Genomic DNA, 16179 nt, shown 5'->3' on the forward strand with positions numbered 1-16179 from the left:
TCAAAATGTAGTTTAAGGCCCACTAATAGGGAAATCAAGTCCTGGGAAACAGGCTGTGTCTACAGAATTACATCTGTATAAAATACTTTATGGTCCCTTAATCATTTATGGCTAATTCTTTCTGGATGGCAACTTGCTGAAGGGGGTGGTGGAAGGGCCAATAGGAGCAGGGAGGGAGACCAGTCCTATCTCATTCCACACTTCAGAGAAAACAGATCCAATATCCACTGCTTTGCCAAATAGCCAGTTTAATTTTCATAGACCGTAGGCTTGTACCAGATGTGAATTTTGGCTGTGGGCCAGCTTTGAGCAGTGAGAGTGAAATGCAGCTACGTCTCCCTTTTTTAGTGTCTTTTCATCAAAGCACACAGGCTTCAATTAAAAAAAAAGGCATTTATTAATGCACATGAATTCTCCTTGCAGAGAACGGCAGTGCCATCAACCTTGGCCTCCTGCTTGAGTCAGGACATACGCTCAACGCAATAGGTGCCCCCAATGCCCAGACAACCTGCTGCAGCCATTTACCATATGTCATTGGCCATAGGCCTCGTAGGGATCAATTTCTGTGTCTCGAAGAAGGAAGACCTGTGCAGTATTTTGCAGATCAAAGGCAGCAATCCCAGTCTGTCGCCATATGGGCAAGGTGTAGGTCACCAAATCAGACGGCACTGTAAATCAGCAGGTGGAGGTTGGACTCATTGGAATTGTCCAGGCTTTGAAAAATAAAACAATAAAAGGTGTGTTCTTAAGTCAGTTGCCTTGGGGGCATTAGCAAACTCCATTTCATACAGCGCTGAAAGCAAGGTGAGGTACCTGGGATGGCAGCTCAAAATGAATCCCACCTGAGCTCAAGTGGTTAACTCCCATGAGTTCCCAGGTTCTTTTGTCTCTGGTGTTACTTTAGTGACAGCAAGCTCGCGGCAGTTAAGAATGCACTTTTTTTGTAGTATAGACATCTCCTCAGTTATGATTCATGTCATTCTGCTGCATAGGCTTATTGAAATTCCTCAACATGTCACTCACCCTCAAGGCTTCATCACACTGTGTGAGTATGACTATAAAACTGTGCTGAAACAGAATTAATTTAGGACTTACATTTATTGTCATTTTTATGCAGCTGAACTTTCTTCTGGTAGGCAAAACTCAATAGTATCATTTGATATGGAGTGACCAACCTAAACGTTTTGATTTACAAGAGTTTTATTTCAATATTTGCCTTGATTTTGACTTCCCAGACTGTCCTATTGAACACATTATCATTTTGTTTGTCAGACAGTGATTTGAAAATGTGCCTGGTTATATAGAAGATCTCAGCAGCACCTTTCTGATGTACTTTCTCTCCATTTTGTGATCTAGGGCTAGCTGTTGGTCTGGATCCACAAGGCTATGGGAACCCTGATTTCTGCTGGTTGTCTGTTCATGACACCCTTATCTGGAGTTTCGCTGGGCCCATTGTAATTGTTGTAGTTGTAAGTATGGTGGAGTTGGCATCCTGAGTTGTCTTCCTTACTGCTACCTTTTCTTTTGTGTTTTGTCAACCAATAGTCATAACGTGAAGCAACGGTATTCTTTACATTTGAAGCTGATGTACTCGAGCTTGCTTCTTTTGCTTAAACAGTTTAAAACATGAGCTAAGCTCCTGGAAATCAGAGGGCTGCTTGCCAGTGCAAAGATTGCTTGTGGAGCAGTGGCTTTATGGCCAGAAACTTATTTATTTTTTCCCCATTTGCTTTGTTCCATGTTTGAAGGGTTGGTCAGTGGGCTATAAAACAAATCAACAAAATGAGCCATAACAAGTCCTTTCATCCAGAAGTCTTAAAGGAATGTTAAATAATTACAATTTCAGGAATTTGAAAGAATTAACTGGTGTTTAACTTCTCCCGTAAAACATCCCTCAGTAACAGAGCACCAGAAGATATATGTCCATGGTGTGACTGTATCTTGAATACCAAGCCTGGTCTCTTCATCTCAAAAAGTGTGAAGTAGACCTGGAAGTGGTGTAGATTGGGCTCACAAGTCATCAGAGACATGGGACAGCCCTTGCTGGAGGAGCAACTAAGTGCACTGAGAGCCTTCAGCCTAAAGAAGAGAAAGCTGCAGAGAAAGGGATATGGAGGAGCTTGTAATAGCATGGTGGCCTGGAGAATATGACTGTGGAGCCAACCATTCAGTGGCTTTTCCAACATAATTAGTAGTAGAAAGTGGCAGATTCAGAACAAACAGGACGAGCTACATCGTCGCTCCACAGGGAGTTAAGTTAGAAACTCACAGAAACAAGACAATGGCAGTGGTAAAACTCTGCATGGTTTCAGAAAGTAACTGGACAAATTCCCAGCATCGATACTCACAATGAATGATTAAGTACAAATGCACCACCCCACCTAGTACATCCCAGCTCTGGAAATGGGTGGAGGCTGGAGGAGTGTTCAAAGGAATTATCACTATATGCTTGCTGTGTTAGTATATTCTGCTTTGGCCCAGCTGAAACAAGATGCTAGACTGAGCGGACACTGGTCTGGACAAGCACAGCCCTTCTCAAGGTTTTTTTATGTTTCACTTAAGCCTCTTCACACAGAGCCGTCTTACTGGGTTTCATCCAGATCAAGTTCCAGGATGTTTTTCACTATGTTGTCTTGAAACAAGATGAGTCTTGGAAGTTTGGGATGTGTAAACTGAAGGAATAATATTCTTGGTGCCACAAACCGTTTTAGCATAAATGCATTGTCATTGAAAACTGAGCCCTAACAACTTTATAGAAGGAATCCATGCTGTTATTTCAATTTCCCTTTCAGATAAACACTGTCATCTTTATACTGGCAATGAAAGCATCATGCAGACGAAGGCAACGTTCATTTGAAAAAACTGGAGTCATGTAAGTTTGGGTTCAAAAACCTGTAGAAAAAGTTTCAGCCTGTAATAATAAAGGGACAGAATTGCCTGTGCTGATGTGGGAAATAAGTAAGATATTTGGAGGAGACAGCATTGGTACAAGTGATTGGAGCTGCTTCACCAGCACCTACTCCTGGGGTTCCCTTGGAGGCTCTGTGAAACCTCCATTGTGGTGCTCTGCACCACCACCAAGTGTAGACAGGAGAAGGGAGGGGAGAGGGAAAGGTCTGGTCTCCGGATGGTATCATTACAGCCCTTCCAGATCTTTCATCGTACTCCTTACTACACTGTCATTTCACCTCCACCCGTGGCATGCCCTGGTAGACATAGTTCTCACCCGTGGCTCAGAAATGTCTCCCCTCACAAATGCCTGTGTGACTGGCCATGTCATGGCAGAGACCCGTTGAGGTTCCCATGCTGAGGGCCAGCCTCCCCCCATCCCACTCCCCATGGGACAAGCAGAAAGCCTCGCAAGCTGCAACCTGTCGCCTTCTCGAGCTGCTGTGGCAGCCTGTTCCCATTAACGTCTGTTTTGCCCAAAGCTCAGAATTTACCTGTGAACTGAAAATGTGATTAGCTAGTGGCAAGACAGCCCCTTTTGTGTTTTTTCAAGTAGGTAGCTATATGAGATTTCAAAAGGCTTCTTCTAGCTATTTGTTCAGCCCTGGCTATTGGGTGAATTTTTAAGGTACTTTTCTAAATCTCCCTAAACAAATGGAATGTAATTGCTACTTAATGGCAGCTATTATACTCATAATACAAAACTTTTGCCACTGGAATTGTGACCGTCTTTTGAAAGCATCTATGGAAATAATGTTTTTAAGCAAAGAAATGTTCCCCTGCGTTCCCTCGATTCAAAACCTTGGGCTGTAATGTTGAGAAGGAATGTGAGAGTGATCTCAACAAACAGAAATAAGACGGACATGGCCATTTACCGCCACTCTTCTTCAGAGTCAACAAGGCTGAACAGCGTGGGCTTGGCAAACAGCCTGGTTGGTTGAAGAAAACCTTGGACATGAACTTGAAAATAAAACACCTTTTCTTTACCTGAATATGCTAAGTCACTGAGTAGTGCAGTGAGAGAGTTGGGAACTGGGAGCTGGTGAAGACTGCCCTAATTTTCCCAAAGGTCCTTTCCAGTTCGCCAATCGTTGGGCATGTGGCACCGCCGGTGCAGAGAAGTTGGGCTATTCCCTTGTATCCTGTCGTGCTGCAAATGCCCGTCTGTGTTTGCTTTACAGCTCTGTGCTGCGAACAGCGTTCCTGCTCTTGCTACTCATCAGTGCCACGTGGCTGCTGGGGTTGATGGCGGTGAACAGCGATGTCATGACATTTCACTATCTCTTTGCCATTTTCAGCTGCCTGCAGGTAAGTTGGATGGTGTCTTGTCCATGGCAGACCTTGGTGAGCACCCTGCTGCACCCAGACCTCCAAAAACCTGCTAAACGTGAGCTGGCTTAAGAACAACAGAGATGTCAAGTACAATTTTTGCTCTTTTTGAGAAAAGAGAGGGTCTTTTCACCAAAACCATAACTTTGAGTAGCTGCATCTCTCACTTTCAGTCATTCTAAAAATAAGTGCTCTGCTGTTGTAACCTGTGACAGATAAATAACAGAAGGCAATTATACCTCTGTCTTTCTAGAGACAAAAATCTTTGTTGCTGTCTTCTGCCTGCTCATCGTTAACAGTTGTTCTGTTGCTACGGCAAATAAGACACTGTTTTATTTCACCCAGAGTGGATGGCTCCAAGTTCAAGGCTTTCACAAAAGAAGTTACTGTTTAAGGAAATGAGCCAAATAATGATTTTCAAATACAACTCATTGCATTAGGGATTTACTGGGTTGCCTGTCCTAGTGTGCACACTGGTTGATTAAAGACGCACAACATGCGTAGTTATTTGTAGGATACCTGGCACAGAAGTAGTCATGAAGCTTCATGTTGGTCACAACTTCAGTGTGACCAAGGATGGCAGTAACTGTCATGGCAAGCTCCTGCAGTATTAATACAGCTACTGCTAGCAGGCCACTCTTGTCAGCTGCAGCACAAGGGCCACAAATTGCAACCAAAGAGAAAAAGAAGTCTGAAGGGTCTTCTCTGGGGATGACTGCCCATGCTGTGGAAGCACACCGGATAGGCCAGCCTGGAGCAAGGTTATTTTGCCACTGCAACTGGTGTGCTCTGAAATAAATACACCTACTCAGGCTGTAAAACCAGGCTTCTGCCAGCCTAAAATTAAATTAAATTAAATATAAACCTGATGAGAGGGAGGAAAGTCAGCAGCTGGAATTCTCCAAACTTGCCCAGAGAGGCACAGTGGTATGTGGCGTTTCACGTCATTGCCTTCTTTGAACTTGTATTTTTAAAAAGACATTTATATGAATTTTATTAATGAATAATCGCAAAGTGCTAATGCCAGCTAAGGTCACATTTGATTGAATGTTTAGAAAGTGAACTTGAGCTTTAAAGTTTCTCTAAGTCAATTGTTTTGGCTGAAATCATGAAATGCAGGCATCTTGTGATGTTGGTACAGCTGCAACTTAATGAGTGATTGGCTTCTATATACTGTATCTCCAACCAAAATTGGTAGCAATTTGGCAGCTGTATGAACTCCCTCAGAGCAAATACACGTGTGTGCCCCCTGCCCCCAGGGAAAGCTGTTAATGTGTGTTCCTGGCAGCCAGCAACTGCCCAGCCCTGAGGATTTCAGAGATTTTCCCACCAGGTGGTATTGCTGAACAGAGGAACATACGGGGCAAAAGTTGGGACCTCTCTGCCCCTCCTATCTCTCCACATTTCACAAGGCTTCTAAAGTTCTCTAAGCAACAGTATTAAGGACACTACCACAGAAGTTCCCAATTTCCAGAGGTTTTCACTAAAGATTATGATTTTTTTTTTTATGTGCTGCTATTGATTTTGTTTCATCATCAGTGTAAAAGCTCTGGAATCTTAATGCAAGTACAACCCTGAAACTCCCTGCAGTGTCTTCCAGTGGGACATTTTGGACCCCATTAGATATTTTGGGAAGAACGTTTCCTCCCAAACAATGAGGGAGGGTGACAGCTACTACAAGCTCTGCTCTATAAATCCTGGAGGAACAAATTATTGTGTATATTTCCCCAGGCCCTTTATGCACATTTGAACATGGTAGCAAATTATGAAGAAGTCCTAGGAGATGAATCAATGCCGTTTCAATCAAAGACAGAAAATAGTTATTGCTTTTGAAATAATGGACTACAAACGAGAACTCAGGTTATTTCAAAAAGGCTGTTCTCTAATATTTGCTTGTATTTGTAGTTTTGTCGTAATTAATCATTTATATTTATTCTTCCTCTCTCTAAAATGATACAGGGGCTGTTCATTTTCTTCTTCCACTGCATATTTAACAAAGAAGTCAGGAAGCACTTGAAGAACACTTTAACTGGAAAGAAACCTCTTCCAGATGATTCCACTGCAACAAGAGCTACATTATTAACTGTAAGGAAGAAACATCCTCTTGCTGGTAGAAGTTACTTAAATACACTTATAGGTGGCTTGTCATAGTTAAGTGAATGGTCTGATTGATTTCAGTGACTTGTACAAAGATTACTGATGGCCTCTCTCAGAAGCTTTGATTACTATTTTAACTAAAACTTCTGAGAGGAAATATTTTTTTTCCTCAGGATCAAAAACCACTTGGTTTCTTCAAGACTTTTAATGCAGTTGTGGGTAATGTGAGTTTTCAGTAGAATCATTCACTATTGCTTTGTGTCTTTTTTTTTTCCTCCAGCGATCTCTGAACTGTAACAACACATATATAGAAGAGCCAAATATGTATCGCACAACTATTGGGGAATCCACTGTCTCCCTAGAAAGCACCGTCAGGTCAGCCAAGAGCCACAATAGCTACCTTGCTTATATTCTCAGGTAATCAGGTGGCAGGTGCATGGCTTTCAGGTGCTTGCCTTTCCCTTTTCATTGCTCTTGTGGAAAACAGAAATGTTTTGGTTCAAATCCTACTTGTTTTATGTCTTAACAGTTCTGGTTTATGTGACTGTCATTTTCTTCCGTGCATTTTCTTTTGCATGCATCTTCGGTGGGGAGTTCCAACAGTTAACATAACTATTAGGTTGACTACATGGGCCGTGCTGCTTGCCTATTAAAATTCAGTCATGTCTCAAGGAGTGAGATTTAGCTTATTAACTTCAGGCTTTTTCAGAGTGTGATTCATGTGGCCAAAGGCAGACAGCTACATTAGCATAACTGATGTCTTTCTGTAAAAGTGACTACGTTGACAATCAAGCACAGCCTGGCTAGCGTCCACTGCAGCTGTCTGTGTTTGACCAAATGAATCTCGTCTGCATGTCTGCCTTGTTGTTAAGAACAGTAAAGTGACCAAGAAGGTTGTCCCCTGTTTTTATTCTCTAAGGGATGAGGCTGCTCATAAGCTCAGTGGATCCTCAAGTCAAGCAAGGGCTGGTCAGACTGAAGCAGATTCCTCCATTTTTCACAGGAATCCATCAAAATCCAATGGTAAGAATTACTTCTAAATCCTTGACCCAGTTGTGCACCTTTTCCTTCTCAGCACTTTTTTCAAAGACTTCTATAGTAGGAAGAATAGTTAGTCTGACTTGGTGTGTCTGATTCTTGTTATGCTCTTGGCGTAATGAGCTATGCAATGGTTGCTTTACTAGGGAATCCTAGAATGGACATATCATGTATCTGCTGCTTGTGATGGTTTGGTTTTAATCTGACAGCTGTCACAGCTGTTGACAGTTTCTGGCGTCCCCTTTCTTTCTCACAAATTATGAGCTTTTGCTCTTGATTTTTAATTGGACATCTTTTAACGTCTGAGACCTTGAGGCAATATCCTCTTTTACTGCTATGTGTTTTGTACAAGAAAATGAGAAGTGTCTCTTGCCTGACTTGCTTTCATTTCGGGTCTTGTTGTTAAATTTTGTTGCCTTGTAGCAGCTTTTAAGAGTGCATTTGCAGATTCTTGATATTTCTAGGTACCTTGATTTACCTGTGTGTTGTGTTGATTGAGATCCTGAGGAGTTACTGTTCTGCATATTGGAATTGGGTAAAAAGTGTCCCCATTCTGTTCTGCACCTCCCATGCACATAAAAGGTCCTGCTCCTTAGCTGAGCCAAGCAGTTGTACTTCCCATAATTACCTAGAAGGATGCCACAGTTCTTGTGAATTAATCCCATGTACACTTACGGATGTAAGAGCTCATCCTTGGCATGTCCTGAACAAGCCTGCCTTTCCTTTCTCCTTGTGCATTTTTCAGATAGATTTAACTCTTTTCCACACTCTCATCACTGTGTTTCCCCTTTCACATTTGTAGAGCACGATTCAGACTCCGACAGCGAACTGTCCCTTGATGAACACAGCAGCTCTTATGCCTCCTCCCATTCATCAGACAGTGAGGAAGATGGGCTCGAGCCAGAGAATAAGTGGAACACATCCACTTCCAAAAATAATGAACGTGGTCCACTCCACAGCACACCCAAAGGTACTCCCAGTGCGAGGGGAGAGCAGTGGGCTTATTATAACCCTTCTTTAAAATAGCTTTAGAGTAGATGGGACAATTTTGCCAGACTAGCAATACAACTGAGACAGCAGCCCTACCACTGTGGCTTGCTTTTTCTTCCTCCCAAGGGCTTGTTCACAGGGTTGACTGAGTAAAAGGGTGCTTGAGCAAATCTGCAACTTAGGGTGCTCAGCCAGACAGCAGTCAGTGGATTTGCAGGCAGGTGCTACACAGCCAGGAAAGTCTCATATGAAGGAAGAGGAAGAGGAGGAAGGAGCTGGTTATTCTCAGGGCAGGGGGAAGAAATACCTGCCTCTCCTCATGCAATACAGGCATATGGATTTAGTGGGGCTGGGGAGGTTATGGACCTAAAGAGTGGAAGATCATTGGCCATTGATGTCAGTACTGTGTGGCAGAGTGCAGGCATTTCTAGGTGCAGTTCATCTTGTCCTAAAGGTAAGTCAGCTTAGAGTGACAAATGTCCAGGTTGTGTGCTGGTGCTCTACACAGACAGAGCACGAGGTGCCTCAGGTGCCCTCACCCCTCAAGAGCCACCATCCTCAGGGAGCTGGTGGGATCGCCGGTCCTGGAGAGCTGAGACAGCAGGTTTGACTCACACCTCTCAGTAATGGAGCCAGCGGCCTTGCTCTGGGAAGGGTTTGGACAGCCTGCCATTGTACCAGGCCTGTTTTGTGGGTGTTGCTACACTCTGAGGGCAGTGCAGTCCAGTGAGGATCATCTGAAGCATTTGCTGTGGTTTGACACACAACTCCTCCCCAGCCACAGGGAACAGGACTGGCTGGGCAGTGGTTGAGAAAACCTAAAAAAAGTGGTTTTCGAGCTAATGTTTTTTTGCATTGCAGTTGATACCCTTCCCAATCATGTGAAACCCTATTGGCCCACAGAGTGCGTAACGGCCAGCGACGGTGAGGACCCCAGTGGGAAGCAGAAACTCAAAGTTGAGACCAAGGTCAACGTAGAGCTTCACAGGGAAAACCAGGTGAACCACAGCAATGAAGCACCCCAGGACAAGGAGAACGAAGGGCAGCAGAAAGAGAACAGACCTCTGTCCCACCAGAATAACCAGCAGCCAGAGCAGAGAAAAGGTAGTATGGCCAACCCAGGCTCACAGCTGGACTGGGAGATCCGGAGAGGGGGGTGAGGTTAATGAGCATTAATTAGTTCATATGGTAGCTCTACTGGGGAAGAGCATTTTCCAAATGGCTCCAACCTGTGTAATCAGATACGCCATGGGAAGCTAGTAGTTAGTTGCTGAAGTCTAATATTTTGGTTTTGAAATAAAGTGACAAGCTAGAATTCTGATGAAAAAGTATAAAATGTCACTTCATGGACGTGTTCAGCTTGTTAAATGAAATTACTGGTACGTTTCAAAATTCTCATTATTCCCTCTTTTCTGTAACAGGCATCTTAAAAAATAAAGTCACCTACCCTCCCCCGCTGGTGGATAAGAATATGAAGAACCGACTGCGGGAAAAGCTATCAGATTACAATCAGACCACGATCTCATCCAGGACTACTTCTCTGGGGACAAATGATGGGGTCCGCTCTCCCTCGGACTCGGGGGTGACAGTAAAAAATGCTCGGAGGGAGCAGTCTCGAGACCAGCTCAACGGCATGGCCATGAACGTCCACGTGGGAACAGGACACGCTGAGACCTCAGACTCGGAGTAAGTGCCACATCGGGATGCCCTGGCAGACCTCCCACAGCTCTGGCCTCTCCTTCCGCTTTCCATCCAAAATCCCAAACTTTCCAAACTCCCACTGAGCAAGGATTTCACTTGGTGACTGGACCAGAGTCCTTCACCAGTGACTGTCCTGAGTGCTTGTCCATACCATGTCCACAAGCCACAGTGTTTCACTAATGAGAAGGCCAAAACCAGGTGTCATCACGAGCAAGGTGCTGTGACAGGCACTTGTCCCTGGTCACCCTGACATGCTCTGAAATAGCAAGCTGATGCATTACTGGTACCCTGAATAACCTAGCTCTGCCCCATCCCCTTGCTGTGGGACTTGCTGCACTTGGTGTGGTGACCCCTGGTCAAAGCGAACAAGGCTCCTACGTCCACATGAACTATCTATCCCTTCCCTTCCTGGTGAGCTGCCAAGGTCATGACTTTCCCTAGCCCATCACCAGGACAAGGATGGGCTTTTTCCACACCCTCACACTGCCAGGCATCCAGGGCAGCTCAGCAGTGCCCACCCATGGCCCCGGGAGCCATGTGTGCCCTCAGGGGGGACTCTGCTCAGGGCTACTCCCTGCTCCTGCTTCTCTGCCCCCAAGCCTTCACCTTCACCCGCCTTGTACCATGGGAACAGTTGTTTTTTTCCTCTGTTTTTCACCTCTCCTCCCCTTTTGCAGCAGGGAGAGTGTTTGGGGCCATTAGGGACCTATCATTAATGAGGTACAGTTAATTATAACGTGGCCAGTACCAGACACCCATGGAAGAGGATGAGTGCAGGGCAAACATGGAACAGCAGTTCTTGACGTGCATCCCCCAAAACCAGGGTGGGTGTCCAGCAGCCAGCATGGAGGAGGGCGGGTGGGGGCAAGACAGGAGTGAAGAGGACCCCTGAGGAAGCCCAGTGTTCTGGGTGGGAAAGTTGCTAGGCTGGCGGGAGCATGGGGTGGGTGTCCAGCTGGGCAGAGGGAAACCATTGCTGGGGTAGGAGATCCAAAGGCTGCAGAGAAAGTGCCATGTCAAGCTAGTGACCCTAAATTACCAGGTGTGCGATTCCCACCCGCTGCGTGGCGATCGGTGTGCATATTTGCCATCGTAAGCTAAATCAAACATTAACAAAAGGCTGAGCAAGCTTTCAGCCAAAGGGTGTTCTCAGAAACCTTGTTACTCATCATAGTTTTTGCATTTAACATGTGGACAACAGCCATACATAAAGTCTGCACAAACATTTTGCACACATAGTCTTCCTTGTCTTACCAGAAATAATAATCTTGTTCTTCCTCCAAACCAAGAGAAAATTTGTCGCCCAGCTTTAACTCTGACATTGTCCCACCATGCGTTAGGCACCCATGTTTTTCTGGGTGCACAAACCATTCCCAGCCCACTGTAAAAGTACATTTTTGGGTTGCTGGGAACTGGCTGTTGAAATATATCCTGGTTAGCCAGGAAACAGAGATGTCTTTAACAAGCAATAACTACTTGCTGCTACCAGGTAATACACAGGAGAGTAACTAGCCAACTTGTACTAAGCAATTGTTTTATTCTGCACCTTTTGCGTACCATAAAACTCTGCTGTTTGACAGCAGAATGCATGAATCTGTCAGAAATACCAGGTTTTTAACAGCTTGTAAGATTTGTGTGTGAACCTCACATTTTCACCTAAGCATTGGCCAAATATAAACCCTCCGTAGAGCTTCCTCTGAAGAGTGCATCTTTTGTGTACTACTTGGAATTGTTTCTCCCAGCTGGTCTTCCCCTCCAGGGCAGCACCCCATTTGCAAGCGTTGGAGTGGCAAAGCATGGCAACTGCACAGAGCATGAGCCCTTACTAAAAAGGATGCAGTGGTTGGGTCGAGTGGTTTGCCTGTGCCTGTTTAACCCTAAGCCTGCGTGATTACTTCTTCTCACTAACAGAGGCAGTAACGAAACTTCAATTTGAACCATCAGGAAACTGTGATCGCTGCTGCGCGGTTCTGGACTCCTCGCCATGGGGTTGCCGCCTGCCCGCCTTGAACTTCGTTGGAGTGGCCGCGTAGCAAGGAGGATGAGGTGGGCATTGATTCCCGCATGGTTTCACGTTATGGCAGACTCTTGACCGCTCACGGCGAAGACACAGTGCCTGGATGCACCTGCGATAAGGCTGCTGTGTGGTACGCTGCGGCGTGAACACATGCCAAAGCGCATGGAAATGGCCACAGAGATGCACTGTGAGGGACGGATACCTGCTCACGGTGTGGACAGTGCTGCAGGGGTTGCTTATTACTGGGGAGAACCAAGGAAAAACATGTTATTATCACAGTGGACCAACAGTAAGTAAGTAATCATCAGCCTTAAGACAAGCACCAGGAGGTGTCTCTCGTGGAGTTTTGTCCGGCTACAGTGTGAACCCTTTGGCTTCCTGGGCTCTAGGGAGGAATATCCCAACAAGTGTCCTTTTGTTTCTATGCCAGCATCTCTATCCGTCCCCCTATGGACACATCGTCTTAAGAAAAAAAAAAATCCTTTATATATATATATAAAAAGTGTAGATACTTTTATATATTTTGTATGGTGTTGCTAAAGAAAAAGTTCCTTTGTATATTTTACATTTATACTGATCTTCTTAATTTGATAATGGGAAATCAATTAAAAGAGGTTTTGATATTTTTTATATGAACATTGCACAATTTTACTTGAATTTGGCATTTGATAAAGTAACTGAGGTTTGCATGGAAGCCACCTTAAGATGCAATGCAGTTTTCAAAGTAATACAGTAAAGGTTACAGTGAAATCCATGACTATAATTTATAAGTTTTGTTGACAGATTTTTGAACACTTTAAGGACGCAGTATGTTTTTTCATAACCTCTTCTAAAACCCACAAAAAATGTTCTGTTTTTTCATTTCTTGGTGTTTTGACCTCTTCTCTCAAGTGCATTGAAATGTTCAGCAACTGAACTTCAGAACTAAAAATAAGTCATATCCTTGTCTTAAGATTTCAACACAGTCCTTGTCTGGAAGAAGTCAAATCAATAGTTCCCTTACCAAGAACAGGAAAACAAGTGGTATCATTGTGTAGTAGGCTTTGACTTTGGTCTGGCTCTGTGACAAACCAGCACTCCGCATGTCCCAAGAAGAGGACCCTTCTCCCATGGGGCAAGTTCTGCCTCAGGCACAGTATTTTATTTTACTGTTAATTTCTTTCCCGCTGGAGTCAGCACGCTGCTAATCAAAGCAGAAATACGAGGCTTTAAGGATGCCCAGCTTTCACTACCCAGCTCTTTGACAAAGCCCTGGCCTTCTTGGTGTTTCAAAAAGCACATGGAAGGTTTAAGGTTTCATGTTTCCCACAAAATATGCTGGTTTCACAAGTATAGGAAAGTTAAGCGTGGCCTGTCCGCCGTCTTCACCTTCCTGCAGTGTTTACAAGAAAAGGAAAAACAAGATGTGAAAAAGTTTGCATCCAACAGCACGGGGCAGAGCTCTGCTGGTGGCTCCCCGTGGTGGGACTACGCGACGAGAAGGGTGGCAGTGGTGGGGCCGTGACCTGCTCTCTGCTGCCAAGGCTGTCAGGAGCCCCTCGCTCACCCTAGCAGCCCTTTTGGGAAAATACTGTGTAACTGTGTGTGTGAAAGGGAAAAATCAGAAAATCAGGCTAAATAAAACGCAGGAGTTGAGGAAAAAAGGAATAATATATACTGTAATCTTGGTTTCATTATATTCCTGTGCATTTTCAAACGTATCGAGGCGGCCTTTTGAAGGGGAGAGGGAGGAAGGATGCTGTTCTTTTAAAAATTATGCAACATACTGTGTGACATTTTCTGACTGAAAAAAAGTTTTGAATGTTTTAAGGGTCTGGCACTTGGCTGTGTGCTCAGTCATTGTGTATAACCCACGCTAGTTGTTTTTACATCTGTGTATGTATATTTTGTCCCAGTGAGATGTAGGTAGTTTTTATTTTGATCAGAATTGTTGCAGTAAATGAGGGTCAGTTGTATTAATGACAAAAAAATTAAAACCTATTTTTATGACTTTTTAAAAGCTTTATGGCAGATTAGACACTGGAGTTTTTTGTTTGTTTTTTTTTTAACAAATGTATATTTATTAATGTGCAGAACACTGGAATTGCAGCACAGATGAAAGGAGAATTTACAATAAATTAAGAATCTTTTTTTGAACTTGTGTTCTTCCTCTGGCAGTTTATTTTAAGTGCAGTAGATATGCTGGGGGCCCAAATTACATTTCCCAGAGTTTAGAAAGTAGCAGGAGCAGGGATAAGGGTGTACCTGTCGCTCTCGCTGAGGAAGCAGAGGCTGTAAAGCATCAGCCCATATTTCCAGCTCTGGGTGCTGGCTCGGGGGGGTTTGCTCCGCATGGACACACACACACACACTCACACTCCCCCATCCATCCCTGTGCCCTGTGCTGGCACCACCGCATGCATTGCGTTTCGGTCCAAACCTGCGGCATTTCTTACACGCAGGAAACTGTCCGTGGAAGAAAAACACCCTCCGCTAACCTGGAGCAAAGCAGACTGCCAGGAAAGCACTGGGTTAGAAAACGGGGCTTGGAGAGGAGCTAGAGGGGGTGAGGCAGCCAGCCCAGCCCATGAAAGCCTGCAGCGAGAAGGACCTTTTTGGACTCCCTTGGCTACGTTCTTGGCTTTCTCAAGCCAACTTGAGGCCAAGCCGTGGTCTTGTTCACTCTGTACTTCTTGGGCTGTTGTGCAAGTCTTCATTCACATGTCTCGCGAGGCACAGCAGTGACCTGCATGTGTCTGCCAGTTTTCTGGAAATAAAAGTATTTCTCAGTATCATATGGCGAGCTTTTCCATAAATGTTTCTAAATGTCAGGCAATAAACTGGGAGGGTGTGAGGTCAGGGGGAAAGAGCTTAGTTACTGTCATGATTTAGGGACAAAACCAAAGACAGGGTCTTCAGTTTGCAAACAGCTCTGCCAAAACTTGCCATTAAACAAACCCAAGCAATTGGCGCAAAGGGAAACTGTTCTAAATGTTACCGCATTAGTGCACTTTACTGTGGAAAAGCATAAATAAGCCTCAGGCTTTCACATAAGCAGGGACAGACCAGCCCATGATCCTGTCTCCAGTAACGGCCAACAGCAGCTGTTTAGGCAAAGAGGATTATCAACCAGCCACGCGTTACATGGCCCACAGCCCCCTGCAGCTCGGGGCTCCCCAGCGGAGGGGTTCTGCTTGTCTCCAGGAGCCCATGTTTTCCTCCAGTAACTGTCCTGTTCTCTTTTGGACCCACGTAAACTTCTGGAACGCAGAGGGTTGCCTGATTTGGTTACAAGCAGCAAGAAAAAGATCTTACTCATCTCCAGCTTCGTTCCTGTCCCCTGGGAAGGACACCTTTGCTGTCTGCACCACGAGAGGCAGCGAGCAATCGTTCCTCAGTCACCTTCTCCAGGTCAAAGAGGAAGACAGGCTCCATCCTAGAGCATTTGGTTGTCTCTTTCCATCTGAACAGCTCAGATCTCTCTAATTGTTCTTTGCGCAGAAACACTGCTGTACCTTTTAGCTTTCCTTCTTGCCCTTCTTCAACCCCTTTCCAGGTCTAATGTACGGCAGAGAGAGAGGAGACCAGAGCAGCCCACAAAATACAAGCAGTAGGCCTACCAACAACCAAAAAAAGAAAGAGTAAAAAAAAAGGATCTCCATTTCATTCCCTTTTCCTGTCCTAATCTTACAATGACATTTAGCCTAAGCAAACTGTAAGAAAAATACTGCAGAAGAGATGGACCAGTGGCAGCGTCGGGGCACGGTAAGGCTGAGTAGCCTAAGCAATAACACAGCCCAGCCACTCCAACAAGCCAGGACACCTGGGGATTGTAAGTCTGAATGACAACTGAGTACAGCTGCGAACAGCCTGTCATAGCAGCTCCTGGCATGGCGAGTTGGTTTGTCCGTATCGTGCTGTTATGTCACGCTTAGACGCACAGCTCGCTCAGCTGCAGAGGATGCTCTGACCCCCAGGCCAAAGGGGGTTTGCAGAAAGGAGATCCCCAGCGGCCCTGGTGAGATGTTACCATCGTCCACACCGACGTCACCTGCAGCACCAGGGCCAGTCTGGGGTGC

The 16179-nt window shown here is 45.0% G+C and overlaps 1 protein-coding gene across 1 annotated transcript in view; it reads left to right on the forward strand.

Annotated features, from left to right (window-relative positions):
• LOC104616189 (cadherin EGF LAG seven-pass G-type receptor 1-like) overlaps positions 1-12097 on the forward strand; it is a gene marked incomplete at its 5' end in the record, with an annotated part of 28175 nt that extends 16078 nt beyond the window's left edge. The window contains 10 exons of the mRNA XM_010282410.1: positions 1357-1469; positions 2793-2872; positions 4131-4257; positions 6238-6363; positions 6656-6792; positions 7295-7398; positions 8216-8383; positions 9307-9507; positions 9825-10089; positions 12049-12097. Of these exons, the coding sequence (XP_010280712.1) occupies positions 1357-1469; positions 2793-2872; positions 4131-4257; positions 6238-6363; positions 6656-6792; positions 7295-7398; positions 8216-8383; positions 9307-9507; positions 9825-10089; positions 12049-12058 (1331 nt within the window). The remainder of the gene's footprint in view (positions 1-1356; positions 1470-2792; positions 2873-4130; positions 4258-6237; positions 6364-6655; positions 6793-7294; positions 7399-8215; positions 8384-9306; positions 9508-9824; positions 10090-12048) is intronic.
• Between the last annotated feature and the right edge of the window lie 4082 nt (positions 12098-16179).

Source organism: Phaethon lepturus, unplaced genomic scaffold, assembly GCF_000687285.1.
Source record: "Phaethon lepturus isolate BGI_N335 unplaced genomic scaffold, ASM68728v1 scaffold20102, whole genome shotgun sequence".
Taxonomy (NCBI): Eukaryota; Metazoa; Chordata; class Aves; order Phaethontiformes; family Phaethontidae; genus Phaethon; species Phaethon lepturus.